The sequence below is a fragment of the Scyliorhinus torazame genome, chromosome 8 (assembly GCF_047496885.1).
Source record: "Scyliorhinus torazame isolate Kashiwa2021f chromosome 8, sScyTor2.1, whole genome shotgun sequence".
In the NCBI taxonomy this organism is placed as follows: domain Eukaryota; kingdom Metazoa; phylum Chordata; class Chondrichthyes; order Carcharhiniformes; family Scyliorhinidae; genus Scyliorhinus; species Scyliorhinus torazame.
Genome location: NC_092714.1, coordinates 112529874 through 112546603, shown reverse-complemented (window position 1 = coordinate 112546603; position 16730 = coordinate 112529874). Strand labels below are relative to the sequence as shown.

General features: G+C 46.1%; 1 protein-coding gene across 1 annotated transcript in view; it reads left to right on the top strand.

Annotated features, from left to right (window-relative positions):
• Nucleotides 1-15049, top strand: part of arhgap31 (Rho GTPase activating protein 31) — a 195745-nt gene extending 180696 nt beyond the window's left edge. Inside the window, exons 10-12 of the mRNA XM_072514045.1 lie at nucleotides 751-1371; nucleotides 2869-3167; nucleotides 11938-15049. Of these exons, the coding sequence (XP_072370146.1) occupies nucleotides 751-1371; nucleotides 2869-3167; nucleotides 11938-14157 (3140 nt within the window). The 3' untranslated portion in view covers nucleotides 14158-15049. The remainder of the gene's footprint in view (nucleotides 1-750; nucleotides 1372-2868; nucleotides 3168-11937) is intronic.
• Nucleotides 15050-16730: the final 1681 nt, after the last annotated feature.

Genomic DNA, 16730 nt, shown 5'->3' with positions numbered 1-16730 from the left:
TGCGGAGTCTGCACGTTCACGTGTGTCTGCGTGGGTTTCCTCCGGGTGCTCCGGTTTCCTCCCGAAAGACGTGCTTGTTAGGTGAATTGGACATTCTGAATTCTCCCTCAGTGTACCCCAATAGGCGCCGGAGTGTGGTCACTACGGAATTTTCACAGTAACTTCATTGAAGTGTTAATGTAAGCCTACTTATGACACCAATAAAGATTATTATTATTTAGAGCAACATGGTGGTGCAGTGGTTCGCACTGGGACTACGGCGCTGAGGACCCGGGTTCGAATACCGGCCCTGGGTCACTGTCCGTGTGGAGTTTGCACATTCTCCCGTGTCTGCGTGGGTTTCACCCCCACAACCCAAAGATGTGCTGGTTAGGTGGATTGGCCATGCTAAATTGCCCCTTAATTGGAAAAAAAATAATTGGGTACTCTAAATTTAAGAAATAGATTATTATTATTTATCATCATAAAACATCCCAAGCTGCAGATAGACAACTAATCGGAGAAAACTGGATGTGAATTTGTTACATGTACCAGCTTTAACAAAATGAGGGTGATGTCCCACAATAAGTCCTCTCCCTTCTCTCTTGATCAGGGAACAGCTCATGGTCTGAGAAGAATTGAGTAAGTTGCTTCCAAACCAGAAGGGGGTGAATTGGAAAGTTGTCCAGACCCTTTACCATAAAGTTAGAAATCTAATTTGTACAGCGTTTTACTTCAAACCTTCTTAAATATTTCATTTCTGTTTCTTAGATGACGACAAGGGACGTCGATTTAAACATGCTGCAGTTCTTGGAGGAAATCTTTCACCAACACTGAAATCACATACACTTGGCTCAGGAAGTTCGTACAGTCTAGGTAGGAGGCACAGTGATTGGGATCAGGAAGATCTCATTGGTGCTATTGGAGGATGTGCCAGTAATGTTGGTCACGAAACATCTGCCAAGGAACGAAAACCATTCAGGTCACAACCGGAGCAGCTGAAGGTTTTTTGTGGAGATTCCTTCAACAAATCAGAACCAACATCACCAAAGACGAGGCGGTTGTTTTATTCGACAAATCACATTGATTCTTCAACAAAATCTAACTTCCCAAGTAACCTGTTTCCCCTTGAAGCATCACCGCAACATCACAGAAAGCCAATGGCATTGAATATTTCTGAGCCTTTCTCTGTGTCTGTGCCATTACACATCTCAGGAATGATCAACACCAGCACCACACCCTGTAGGGAAGCACAAGATCTAAAAGACGCGGGTTTGGAAAAATCGGCAAATGGAACATCACAAGATGAAAGCATTACTGTACCCATAACCGTGGCAGAGGAAGGAGATCCTCCCAGTGAGCAGTCCAATACAGAAAGATGTGAACTGAATGGTATGTTCCACACTCTGAATGGATACTCTGTTTCTCCTGCTGAGTATGAATATGATGCGTTTAATATGTGTTTAACTCCTCATTTATGAACTCTTGTGTTAGCTTCAAGTAAAGTGTTAAGAAGCTGGCTACATTTGTTTGTTTCCTGCAGTCAGTCAACTATAGTATTTTAAATTGTTTCATAGTTGTATCGCATGTTAAAATCAGTTTGGTTAAACCTGAAACACACAGCTATGTAAAGCTAACTCTTTATAAATGCCCTAAGTGATTAAGCATGGTAATAAACTGTACATATTAAGAATAGATCCATCTTTATCCCCTATTTATTTCCCTTATGTGAACAGATTTGTTGGTAATTACGGTGAGACCTGAAGGTTTCAGCGCCTCGGAGAGAAATTAATCTTGTGTTTACTCCGATTGTTAAGCAGTGATCAGTCAGAAAGAGATCATGGACTGGATTCTCCGATTCTGAGGCTATGTCCCCACACTGGCGTGAGAACAGTGGCGTTTTATGCCAGAAAAATGACGTAACACGGCCACCGATTCTCCGTGTAGCTGGGGGCTAACATGCCGGCAGTGTGGAGCATCCGGCTCTAGCTGCCGATACGTCCCAGAGAATTGCCGGGTCCGTGGCCGCCCATGCTCAAGGTGGCAGCCTGCAGCGGCCGCACAATGCTACACAGCGGAGGCCGCTTGCGGACCCGGCCTGCGAAATAGTGCCCCCCTTTGGCCGACTCGCGCACCCCAGACCACCCTCACACAGTGCCTCAACCCCAGGTAAAGTCCCCCCCTATGCCCACAGATCGGCCCTCCGCCGGCGCTGGACTGAGTCCGCTGACTTCCCGACGGATGAGACCGCACATGACCGATGCTGTCGGGAACTCGGCCGGTCGAGGGTGGAGCATTGGGGGTCGGGCCTCATGCAATATCCTGAGGCCGTCGATACGTGGTGCGGCATACTCTCCGAGTACGCCACTTTTGAGGAGGCGGAGCATCACGAAAGCGGCACCGCCCCTCGATTTGGTCGGGTACTTTGATTGTCTGGCCGATTGCCAAACACGATTTCAGCGTCGCCGACAGGAGAATCCAGCCCCCTATTAATACTGGAAGACGACAAGTATTGAAGTGGACCATAATGTTCTTCCTCATTGGTTAGCCATTTAGCATTCAACTACCGCAGATGAATGAAGATGTCCACAACAGTAAGAACCTTCCAGAGAGGAAGGGAGAAATGACCACCTCATTTCAAAATATTGCATTGATTAATTGCTTTATTATTTTCAATTTCTTCAAATTGTCAAAGTAAAGATTTTTCACTTGTTTTATGTGCGGACACATCACCAATAGAATTTTAATATCTCTGTTTGGAAGATTACAGAATACCTCATATTGGAAAAGGTGGAATAAATTTCAGTAGTCACTTTTCTGAGTGTCTCTGGATATGTTAATTATATTTATCGAAATCCAAAAATGCATTTTATTTTTCTCCGATTTTAGATGACCAGGAAATTGAGAAACTCCAATTGCAGCCTGAGCCCCTCACTGATTCTTCAAACTCACTATCACAAAATCAGCCACAACCCTCCCCAAACCCCACATGTCAACATGCTGATCCACTGCAGCTCATCACACGCTCATCATCATTGACCAACGCACTTGTATCTCCAAACCTTCCTGAGGAAAGGAAGCTGGATGAAACACATCCATCACTTGTTCCCCTGACGCGGGAATCATGTCAACATGGATGCCACGCAGCATGGATCAGCAACACAGAAGAGCAACTGGCAACTAAACAGGTTAGAACATTATCATTTTGACAGAACGGGAGTACTTATCTGATCTTGCACTGTATAATACAGAAGATGTCAAATGTGTGCACGTGGATGTCGATTGTATTTCACAGTGAAGCCTCCACCTTCCTGGTTATCTATTAGAATTATTGCAGAACAATTAGACGTTCCATTGTACAATCAGTTAACATGTTGCGATAGTTTTGATTTTGGGAGAGATGACAGATCAGACATTTTTGATTCAGTCGCCCATGATATACCTCTTCAGTAAATCAGGTGCTTTTGGCTGATGTCAGCCAGGTCAGTACAGGCCAGTGAGAACCTATGTGACAGAATAACTCACTAACTGAATTTACAAGCATCTAGGAAGAACTCCCAATAGAATTATTCCCAATATCAATTTCTGGAATATTTTCTTCAAAAATAAACTCCCCTCAGAAGGTCAGACCTCCGATGATAAAATTTGAAGCCCCCCGCCCCCACTTTATGACATTAAACAACAACTTTCATTTACATACTGCGTTTAACGCGGTCAGATGTCCTGAGTGTTTTGTTATGTTTCCTTTGTAACATAAGCGGCTTCCTTGTGTTGCATTTGTCAAGGAAGGTCGAGACGTGTAAATAACTTCAACTCATTTATTTACACTATGTACACTTTTATAACTTGAGTTCGACACTACTGCTAATCCTATTGTAGCTACCTAAACTGACTAACCAACTGCTGTCTTCCACGTGGTGGGTGTGATAATGAATCAACCCTGTGCCTCTCCTCACTGACTGTCTCCACTGGCCAAAAGGGCTGATCATGTGTGTGGTGTCCTTTATGTATCGGTTGGTGTAATGCCCCCCTGTGGTCGTGTCACCTCCTTGTGTATCGTGAATGTCCATTGGTCGCCTCAACAATCTATTGGTTGAGTGTGTGTGTGTGATGTTTCTGGTGCTCCCTCTAGTGTCTGTCTAGCTTACATGTATTTACAGTGATGCACATCACCACATCCTCCCCTTTTTATATGTTCATATTTTCTGTACACTTTAAGAAAAACTGAACAAAGAACAGGTAGAGAAGGTAAGGTATATACACATCATGGGAACGGTGATCAAACAATAAGTCCAAATCATTCATGTGAGTCCAGAAACCATCAATCATCATGGTCAAATGTCTCTCTTGGTTATGAACGCCATCAACAGGAACCAAGAAGTGGTCGAATCACTGCGCTGTCCGATTTGGAGTCTTTTTCTTTTTTCTTTTTATGTTTGTGGTGGTGCTGTCGGATGGCATCTTGTAGCTGATAGGTCGTTGACATTGAAGAGGTACCATCAACAGTATCATTCGAGATCATGGATGTGCCAGATTTTGAAGTCGGATGAGACTGTGCATACTGGTTCTGGCCACATGCTGTGCTGGAAGGGTGATTCTGCTGAGAAGCGTTGAAGCATGTCGATTTGGAGACAGAATTGCTGCTCGCATCAGTGTCTGGTGATGGTGTGAAACTAGAACCTTGCATCTGATAGGAATATGCTGTCTGGCCAGGCTGTGGTGCAGCAAATCCTGGGCAGTAACTAAGGTATCCAGTCTGTAGTGCAGATTGCGCTGGCGGTAGTCCTCCTTCGGTCTTGATTCCATTAGTGGGCAATCCGTAGTGTTGGCCTGTTTGAGAATATGCTGCATAGACTGCTGGCTGCTGCAGGCTTGAATACTGGGTCTGTCCACCCTGAGCTGTCATTGGCCGCATGTCGATGTGGAACAAATGTGTGGACATAGCTGTGGTGAAAATTGGTGTATTCCTCTTGGACTGTAGCTGCTGCTTGTTATTGCTGACCCAGTGTGATTGTCACGTGATCCATCTCCTGTCGTTGTGGCATCTGCTGTCACCCTGAGCGTGCCATCACTGAGTTTGCGACACTGCCTGTCTGGAGTAAAGTCTGGCTTACGTGAATCAGAGTCGCCGTTTGGTTGCTCCCCATCTGGAGTCTGGTCTGTTTTTTGTTGATGCTCCCCGTCCGGAGTCTTAGCAGGTTCACTGGAGTCAGCTGAGATTTCTTGAAGCTGCACGTCTGGAGTCGGAACATGCAGGAATGCATTGACTAGTGGAGAGGTTCGAGCAATTGAGGGTGGAAGTAGTGTGGTGTCACCGGAGTCACCAGTGGTCTCACCATGATCATCGAGTGCCTCTGTATGCACTAGCTGAGGTCTGTCACTTTGCACCTTTTGCATGGGAAGTGGGATGCTGTCGTCACTCGTTTCACATACCGTGGGTAGATCCTCAGTAGCTGCTTGCTGTTCACTAGGGTTGGGTAAATTGTCAGAGTTTTCATCTGGTGGTGCAAACAATGTGGGTGTACTGTCATTGTCTTGCCGTTGTCCTTCCTTTGGGCTTTTCTTCTTTGGAATTTTAAATCTTCCCCCAGACATTGCAGAACCTTGTTCATTTCCCTCAATTTCTCCCATATGTAGGGCATCAAATGTTAGATCCAATGTTTCGTCATTGTACTAGTTTCCAAAGAACAGTCCGTTTCAATTTTCTTCTCAGTTACTTCATATGCAACCTTTTCTAATGTACATGCCTTCATAGCCTCTGGCTCTGATTTTACTGGGACTGGCACAGTCACAGTCTCTCTTTTACTGTTCTCAATTACCCACATTCTACTCCCCAGACACAAATACTTAGGGCCGGGTTCTCCACTCCCACGCCAAAGTGGCCGCGCCGTCATGAACGCCGTCGAGGTTCACGACGGCGTGGAACGGCCCCGGTCCCGATCGATTCAGGCCCTGACAATGGGCCAGGATCGGGGCCGCGTCATCTACACGCACCAGGCCTTGTCGCCCGCGTAAAAGCGGCGCCGCATAGATGACGTGGCCGGCGCCACATAACGGACGTCATCCGCGCATGCGCGGGTTGGCCGGCGCCAACCTGCGCATGCGTGGTTGTCGTCCTCTCTAAATCCGCCCCGCAAGAAGATGGGGGACGGATCTTGCGGGGCCGCGGAACGAAGCAGGTCCTCCTTCAGCGAGGACGGCCCGACGATCGGTGGGCACCGATCGCGGGCCACCCCACATTCCAGGTGAAGCCCGGTGCAGGATCCCGCCTCGCCCCCCCACAGGCCGCCCCCCCCAGGGTTCACGCACCGCCCACGACTGCAGCGACCAGATGTGGACGGCGCCGGGGGGAACCCTCCGTTTTGGCCTGGCCGCTCGGCCCATCTGGGCCTCAGAATAGTGGGGGTGCTGGAGAATCACCATTGTGGGTGTCTCCGGCGAGTCTCCGGCCTGCGAAACTCGACCGGGCCGTTCCCGCCACTTGGGAGAATCGCAGGAGGGCGTCGGACTGGCGTCCCCGGAAATTTTGGCGGCCCAGGCGATTCTCCCAACCGGCATGAGAGTGGAGAATCACGCCCTTAATCTCTGGAGTTAATGTGGTACAATGGATAATCGGGTCGACCTTATCTGCATCTTCACCATCACTGGAAAGCACAATTGGTTCACTTGAAACTGCTGCGGGTTTTAAGTGCTTTATCTGGCTACTCGATGTCGGTGTCCTCAGGATTCTTGCTCCAATGTTCTGCTCATTTATCAGTGGAGTGTGTATAGGTTCAATGCGATTAATATTCCCATCAGGGTTTGAAGAGTCATTACTCACTAACTGCTGGTCTCTGTAGTTGGGACTTTGCGATTTTGTGTTGAAGGGAGACAGTTGTCCCTGCTGTAGATATGATTCAGGTTGTGTTATTTCCATTAAATGAGGATCAATGTCTTGTCCATTTTTTCGATCCGTACTAAAGCAATGGCAATTTTCAGTCTGCTCCTTGCAAGTTAGACATACAAGTAATTTCTTTAGCAAATCCTCAACAACCTTCTGTGACTGTGCAGCATTATTAATATCTCTTCGGCTAGAATGATCCTGAAGGTCAGCGCATAATCCTTTTTTCTTCGGGCTTGGAAGAGGCGATTCCTTTGGCTTGTCTTCATTTGGGCTTGAACAGTCATCAGCGCTGTGCCCTTCATTGTAGCATGATAGACCGTCATGGTCATCCTGCTGTGCAGTGGAGCGTGGTAGACTGTTATAGCCTTCTTGCTGTTTACGTGAGACTTGCATCGTCTGCCACTAGTTGGTCAGAAGAGGTTGCTCGACTCTCATGGTCTTGTTCCTGCAAGGACTGCGCATCGGAGTCATGCGTTTCTGCAATTGTTTAGTCTGTCCACGAGCTTGCTGTGGAGTCTTGTGACACTGGAGTCATGTCTTGTTCCTGCAAGGACTGCGGTGTGGAGTCTTGCATGTCTTCTTTCGTAGAGTCGGGAACCCTGAGCGGGGCGTGGACCACGCTCTGTGTGGCAGCAGGCCGCTCTCTGTGGGCTTGCACCGCTCCCTGTCTCCTAATTTCAGGCTGCAGCATCATCCGGCACTGATGAGTTGGGACGTCATATCTGCTGGGTTGAAGATCTTCAAATCCGAAAAATGAATCCGCATCTGCGTCGGATTCAATGCGGGGGTCGCCAGTGTTCAACACGAAAGGTTCGTCCGAGTCGTAGTCGGCTAGAACCATGGAGCTGTCATTGGGCTCGCGAGGTCCAGAAAAAATGTAAAGATCTGTATCGAAGTATTCGAGGTCGGAATCATCGGTTTGTGCGTAGGTAACTGCTTGTTGCAGGGTTCTTCGGAGGCTAAATTCATTTCCTTTTTCAATTTGAGGCATTGTGTTGTCATTCCAGGTGAAGGAAGGTTGTTTTACAGCTTTAAAAGATTTTTTCTTTGATTTGGGACGTTTCCCCTTTAAATTGGATTTGGGACGTTTCCCCTTTAAATTGGTGCAGTCTGGGGCCTCTGACGTCATGACGCGCGTGACGTAGCATGTAGGAAGCGATTGCGCATGCGCAGATCGCTGTTCCTTTACCGATGGCTGTTTTCTTGATTGCGCATGCATGGCGTCTCGCGCATGCGCAAACGAACCTTCCGGTTCTGCGCACTTCTCGCGCAACTGCGCTAGTGTAATCCCTTTGGTAAGATGGCCGCCGACCTCGACCCAAATCGCTCTGCGGTCCGGGATTTCGGCCTCGAGGTGAGTACTGCCACTTTTCTTACCTTTCCTCGCCAATTGGAGTGTGTTTTCCTCACAGTATTTGGCGAATTTGTCCAGGACTGCCTGGAAGTTGTACCTGTTTTGCCCCTTGGAGAAGTTGAATTTTTAAAAGATTTCTTCTGCTCTTGCACCGGCGATGGGGAGGAGAAACTCTATTTTTTCATCATCGGCTAGGTCTTTAAGTTCGGCTGCCACCGGGAAGAGCTCAAACGTTTGCCTGAATCGCTGCCAGTTTTCACGGAGATCGCCGTGGCATTGGAGCGGCTGCAGAACCAGGAGCTCGTACATCTTGCCTGGGTATTGCTGGTTGTCACTGTACGCTGAGGTATGGCTATCTGGATTTAAGCAGTTCACTACTGGTACCATGTTTTGTTATGTTTCCTTTGTAACATAAGCGGCTTCCTTGTGTTGCATTTGTCAAGGAAGGTCGAGACGTGTAAATAACTTCAACTCATTTATTTACACTATGTACACTTTTATAACTTGAGTTCGACACTACTGCTAATCCTATTGTAGCTACCTAAACTGACTAACCAACTGCTGTCTTCCACGTGGTGGGTGTGATAATGAATCAACCCTGTGCCTCTCCTCACTGACTGTCTCCACTGGCCAAAAGGGCTGATCATGTGTGTGGTGTCCTTTATGTATCGGTTGGTGTAATGCCCCCCTGTGGTCGTGTCACCTCCTTGTGTATCGTGAATGTCCATTGGTCGCCTCCCATCTAACTTATCTATTGGTTGAGTGTGTGTGTGTGATGTTTCTGGTGCTCCCTCTAGTGTCTGTCTAGCTTACATGTATTTACAGTGATGCACATCACCACACTGAGGGGCTTCACAGGATTTAATCTTGTAATTTCTGCTGGAAGTGAATGTTTATGGAAAAGCAAATGATTGGATCAGACCCCTGCTAATTTCAGTACGGAATAATCTGCTGACACTATCAAGACTCACACTTGATAAGGTTAATTGTAACAAGAATGCAAATGTTTTTAGATTGAGGAATCTTTGTTTGCCAGATACCACCAACTGTCGAGGACAGTTCGTCCCAGATGTTCCGAGTCGTCCCATCCAAACTGCAGGTAGTTTACCAGTGGGTAGGAGGAGGGAAATGGCATGAGTCCCAGTTAGCCACCCAATCCAGTACACACCTGATTTATGGCTGCAATATCCAGCAGTCCATCCCTAAAATATACTGACTGATTTGAATAAGGCAATGATGATCCATGGCATCATAAGTCTTACATTGCATCATTCCCATTCATTACACATGTATCAAACACACCTATATTAAACAGTGGCTCAGTGTTGCTAGGTGATAAATAAGGGGGAACACATTGATTCAAAGCATCCAGCAGGCACTTTAAAAATGGCCGTAGAAAGTTGATTTTTCAGCCAATTTTAATTTTAAACCTGTCGACAAATACTTTACCATTTACCTTTATGCCTCCTGCTCCTGGGCTCCCATTCATAGATACATAGAATTTACAGTGCAGAAGGAGGCCATTCAGTCCATCAAGCCTGCACCGGCCCTTGGAAAGAGCACACCCATTTAAGCCCAGAACTCCGCCCCAGACCCATAACCCAGCAACCCCACCCAACCCCTTTGGACGCTAAGGGCAATTTATCATGGCCAATCCATCTAACCTGCACGTCTTTGGACTGTGGGAGGAAACCGGAGCACCCGGAGAAAACCCACGCAGACACGGGGAGAACGTGCAGACTCCGCATAGACAATGACCCAAGCCGGGAATCGAACCTGGGACCCTGAAGCTGTGAAGCGACAATACTAACCACTGTGCTACCGTGCCGCCCACCACCCACCACCCATCAATTCCAAAAAGGCCGCAATGAATTTCCCATGGGAAATCTCCCATTGGAAAATGAAGACTATAACCGAGAAGCCAGGCTGGCCAGACAGCACAGGACAAACCTGCCACCCACCCACTGGTAATCCCACAACAGAATATACAGACACTGATTTTTCCACCTCCAATTGATTCAGAAGTAGCGTTTACAGAGGCTAGATTTCACTAACAGTGCTATCACATAATCCAACACCCAGCTGCAGCCCACCTCCACTCCCATGTGCCACAATGTCACTGAAAATGTCACAACTGCCTTAAGCTTGCAAACAGTCATTCTTCAAGCGTGTACTTTATAGAGTGGTCCCTTACGCTGCTGCAGGCTTTAAATGCAACCCCCTTCCATAAAACCATTAGACATAGGAGCAGAATTAGGCCACTCAGCCCATTGAGTCTGCTCCGCCATTCAATCATGGCTGATATTTTTCTCATCCCCATTTTCCTGCCTTCTCCCCATAACTCCTGATCCCCCACACAATATCCAGTCAGAAGTGGTACTATCACACAGATCCTTTTTGGAATCAATTTTTGGAAGTGATTGATCCTTTTTGGAATTATAGAATCCAGTAAGTGCAAAAGAAGGCCATCCAGCCCATTGAGTCTGCACCAACCCGCTAAAAGAGCACCTTACCTAGGTCCACACTGCGCTCTATCCCACAACCCCACATAACCTGCATACTGAGGAGCAGTTTTAGCTGGGCCAATCCACCTAACGTGCGTATCTTTGGACTGTCGGAGGAAACTGCAGCACCCAGACGAAACCCACTCATTCACAGGGAGAACGTGCAAACTACCCACAGTCACCCAAGGTCAGAATTGAACTCGGGTCCCTGGCGCTGTGAGGCAGCAATGCTAACCACTGTGCTGCCTATTTTAACTAGCTTGACTCTGGAAAATGTGGTGGGGTAACTGTAATAATCCACAGGAAGCAGGTGTACCGTCACTACACCAGTATTTATTTGCAATAACTATATCCAAGAGCAGCTCCAAACAGTGCTGCTAGTATTCCAGTCAACTTAAGGCTGGTTCACAAAGCCTTCACAGGTGCTTATATGGGCCCCCTCAATGAGCTATCATTGAGGGAGCTCATACTCCAATTGGCCAACCAACAATGCCAATTGGAGGTCATTACAGTAACCTATCTCCCTTCCTTTGACTGCGAATCACTATTTACCACTTGAATATGTCCTTTCAGCAGAAATTCTCAGTTTTCTGATCCAAGTGATTAAAAGAGGATTATTTGCTCATGGGGAAAATCCAATAAATATTTGTGTTTTATATTGCAATACAAACCGATCTATCTAATTATTCCTTGCTTGCACTACAGAATTTTGATTTTTTTTTTTGCAAAATATCATTTTTAGTTCAATGTAAGGACTGAAAGGGCTTTATCAGCCATCCATTGTTATGTAGCACAGATGTCCTCGAGTGGAAGGAATGAATACCAGTGTTTTGACTTCTCATTGTCATTGGTATTTAAAGGCAGGCTTGACAAACATGTATTTTTCAACAGGAGTTACTGGGAGCGAGAATTCTGCTAGATTCCCCACATTCCAGGATTAATCTAATTGTTTCCTTTAGCTGAGATCAGTTACCCCAGCATGATCCCTCCACTGAACATTCTTGATCTATAAGTCTAAGAACATTAGGCAGTGCATTAACTCAACTGAACTATCCTCCAGCTTACACCAATATATAAACACCCATAGACTTTAATGACAGGTAGCAACACACGCTCACCGTCTGATGCACTAGTCAGCAAAAACAATTAACAAATGTTAAAAATCCAATTTCAGTGCACAAAATGAAGGCTTTATTATGTTGTGTGTATTTTCACAGGACACAGAATCCTCTGCTAAGGCGTTTATGGACCAACTATGGCCAGATGCTAAAGAGCTCATGATCACTGAACCGGAGGAGGTCACTGTGACAAACCATTTTCAAGAAAAGGTGGAGGAAAGATTTGTTCAGTCACATGACAAGAGTGATATTGAGGACAAGCCCCCGGCTGATGCCCCAGTAAGACTAAAGTTTAAAGGACATCAAAGAATACACAGTCTCCCCGACCTTTTCTTACAAAGCCGCCCTCCAATGGTTGAAAGTAACACGGAAGAAGTGTGGCTAAACTCCGTAAATAATGTAGATACGAGTGAAGGAAACAGCACCAAAATATCTGAACCTAGCCCGACTCTGCCTCAGCAAGGTCCATCTACTGAGCCCTTGTTAAGTGATTGCTCAAAGGTGGAGCTTACTCAATTGATATCAGATGAAAACAATTTGACAACACCAATCGAGAGCCCACCAATAGCACGTTTAGGAATTTATACAGATTGTTTCATCTCAAATGATCCTAAATCTGATCCAAATCAATTGATCGATCCTACTTCAGATGAAAAGTATCAATGTCCAACTGTTGTCCATGAATATCAGTGCTCAGATCCCTGCATCAGGGATAATATCTATAACAAACCTGAACCAAAATCAAAAACAGATGTCAATCATTCAGGAGCCTGTCCAGAAGATGTCCTCGACATGCAGAATGAACATACGACAGTTTATCTATCCAATGGCAAATGTGATCAAAAGGAGCATTTAACAGATATTCAGTCAAATCAGAAATGTGTGGCATCAGAAACCGATAGCAGTGAGCTCCTGCTACCTGAAGGCTGGATGGATAATGACACAATAAAACTGCCGAGTTCCCATTCGGCCCAGCTGGGTGAAGCTACGGAAGATGAGGAAGAATGTTTGACATTAATATCACCAATACTAACACTGGGTGAAAGACAGGAGACATTATCTCCTGATGTTTGTACAGAGATAATATCTCTTAAAGGTCTTAACAATACATCATTTCAATTTTCTATCAATGATATTGACTTGAACCCAGAGACTTTTTTAGAAATCCACAATGGTGAGTCTTTAAAAAATGGCTCTCCTCTAACTAAATGTGTAAATTTCCCAGAAGAAGTGGACGGAATCTCTACAAGTAATCAGCTGCATGTTTCATTAACCGAAGACAATCCATTATCATTCAAGGAATCAGAGAGTTTATGCATTTTAAGCGCAGGGGCAACACCTTGTTTAAAGTCTGCAGGAACTGAACCCATCAGGATAATGCCTGATAGAAATCAGGAAGGCTGCTTGAAGTCAAATGATGAGGACTCATTACTTGTTTTATACCCTATGGTCAATGACCAGCCTCCTTTATCTGATGGCTATCCAATTCAATCAATCCCAATTGGTGTCACTGCTGTTCGAATGACTTACATGATAAAGACATGTCAAGTCAAAGCCATTCCTGTCATCCCACCAAAAGTGCAGTTTACCCAAGTCCCTCAACCTTTGGCAAAAAATAATCTCACTCCTCCCTCTCTCCCTCTGGATAAAGTATTAACGATTTTGCAACCTTTTACAGTATGTGAACAGAGTAGTCCTGAGAACAAAAATAGACTGGATTTTTCTTTAGTCAATTCTTCGGTAGCAGAATGTAAAGACGGGAAAGAAAATGGCCTCCCCAAGTTTCAAAGACCTGAACATGGAAGTTGTACAGTTTCACCAGACACCTTGCTTGTGCAGCCCAAAGCCACCCAAGAGGCACCAATTGTGAAAAGAACCTGCAAAGCAAATGGGGAGGATGTAACCGACAGTCCAACCTCTTCAAGAATGGAGCGATCTCCAGTGCAACAAAAACCTGGGTTTATGCGGCATGCACAGCTCAGATCAAAGGCAGGCCGGCCTCAAAGCCTCATCCTGTTCAGTCCACCCTGGCCTAGTGTGGAACGGCCTTCTCCCATTGACTCCAACAAGGTGCATCTTAGTCCAGTACAATCCAGCCCTGAGCAGCAGTTGCCTACAGAATCGGATCTCTCGGCCCCTAGCAGCTACGCACATGAACTTAATGACAATCAGAAAGGGCCAGAGCCAGGTGTCACTCTTCGAAGTCGAATGAGCATGCCAAAAAATGGGCAAAGGCTGGAGACCTCAACAAGTTGTTTCTACCAACCTCAAAGGAGATCCATGATATTTGAAAATAGAGGTGGCAGGCAAATTGAATGACTACCTTTTACTGATTCTACGATCTTCAGACTGGCTGCACAAGATTTATTTCTTTATGACCTCTTTCAGTCACAATCTGTACATATTCTTCCAACCCCTGCTCAAAAGTTTGTCAAAGTTTTAAACTGTTGATTAGAACAAGCAGGAGATAAAATATATAAAGTAGCTGGGCTTGTACAAGGTGAGAAATATAGGTTATTCAGCTTAAGTATTAAATAAACAAAAAGTGCAAGCTTAATTCTGCCATTGATTGCAACACAACTTAACAATGACTTAACAATGTTAAAACGAATAAAGGATAAATCCAAAATATATAAATAGCCAAACAGTTCTTTAAAAATGTGTAAGCCTTCTCTAAACTAAATGTGTGCAATGAATTTGAGAAGTGGCCACTGCCAAACTGTATAGTATCACCTTATTGACAGTTCAGTTCATCTCTCACAATAGAATGGGTGTCCCTGTGTGATTTGTTAGAAGGGTTACTTTACTGTACTATTTATTGCACCTTGTAGTAAACCTTATAAGGAGGTGAGTGGAGACATTTTGCTATAAGTATTATGGTAATAGAGAAATGTCCATTCAAATTATTGTATCTTCCAAATTTATACTGATCCAATTATACCTCATAGAAAAACAAGCCATGGAGAATTGTCATTCACTTTTGACCAAAGCAGATAATTACAATAGAATATACTACTGTATTATTTATCTTGATACAGCCATCTCAGAGGATATGTGACATCAATGTTTCTGTAAATGCTTCAACATCTCAGTTTCAATGTTTATATCTTTCTCACGTATTGAAATTATTTCTATATTGTCAATTATTAAATCTAAGTATGTTTTACAATTCTGAGAATTAAAATGTCTGAATAACAATGTACTTCACAAACATTTTGCCATTTTTATTTATTTCATATCTTGAATCATGACGTATGGGTGACTCAATGGCCTGAATTTGCAGGCCCTTCACAGAGGGATATGGAGACAGATGGGGTCAGAAACTTAAGGCTGGGTGGCATGTCAGCTTCCTGATCCTGGATTGGCCAACATGACTTTCCGAGCCCGAAATTCAGGAGGTGAGCATACAATTAAGCCCATTAAAAAACATTGTTGGAAGTAGTTAATGAAGGCCGAGTGGGAATTTTCAGTTTCCCAGCACAATGGGAGGTAAATCAACCACCTGGAAGCGAGCACCCAGCAGGCTGGTAGGCCTACTGGTGGAGGTATAGCCAAAGGTCACCCTATAGAGTGACTCCACATTTCTCCATCACCTCCTTGCCCACCAGCCCCCTCTCTTGTCCGCCAACCCCCTCTCTTGTCCCCCCGCACAGTGAAGGCTTGGTTGCTTTTTGTATTTTTTTTTATTAATGCTTTTCAAAAATGGCTGAGAGGGCACCTTGTTGTGGCGCACACCCAATTACTTAATTACCTTGTACTGCAGCAGGCCCTTCATTAATCACCATTGGGAACTCCTTGTTCCTGGTAGGGCCACCCATGACAGAAAGGCTGAGGGTGGGGGGGGGCGTGTCAATCAAAATGCAATCCAGTACAGGCGAAGGATGACTGTGGGGTGGATTCTCTATTCAGTGATGTCGGAATCACGATCGTGCAGAGGGTCGGGCGTCATCCGAAACTCGAGGTCGGTTACGGGCGCCCAACAGACCGTCATGCTCTGGAGCCTTGTTGGCTGCGTGAATGCATTCCACGCCTCAAGCCGGTGTGGGCATGCAGAACATACAGTAGCATGCATTAACGGGCTTGACTCAGTACTCTCTGGCGTCCCGCGATGCTCCACCTGCCAGGCACAAGTGACGCCAGCGTGGTTCACTTGTGGTATTTAAAAACAGGAGCCGGGCTCCGTGGCTCCTGAGGGAGAGAGAGGAGGTAAGAAAAGTTTCCAAAATAGCAACAATGGGCTGACAGGCGTGCGGCTGGCTGGGGGCGGCTGCCAGGGCAGGGGGACTAGCCGGGGATGACTAGGAGATGGGCCATTGAGTCGGGTTGTCCCTCCTGTGTCCGGGCATGGAGCTCTGTTGCCACGGCCTACAAGGCAGCCATCCAGTTGCGCACTCCATTGACTGCCCAATGTGCAGAGCGCCACCGGCCATATGGGTGCCCCCCCACCCCACCCAGGCCTTAAAATCTCCACCCGCGGTGGCTCCCCTGCTCTTGGCTCCTGCCTTAGAGACCTGTGTGCTCTAGCCACCTATGGGGCCTTGTCCTGCACCCCCATGGCCACCAGCCTCGCCAGCATCCTCGAAACGTGTCGCGTGGCACTCGTGCCTTCCACCCCTTCAGGCAGGCCGACGATGTGCGGTTCTGCCTTCTAGATCTGTTCTTCTGCTCCTCTACCTTTGCTCTTATCACCTTGTAAAGGTCCACCAGGAACCCCACCTTCGCCTCCAATACTACCACCTGATTACTGTTATCCGACATCACCTTCAACATCTTCCAGATCTGTGTCCCCTGTGCCTCCAAACACTTCTGAACTCTCTCCATCGAGCCTTTCGGGGGTGTAACCTCTCTCTCGATGGCCTTCAATCGGTTTTCCTGCATTTCCTTTCTTTGTT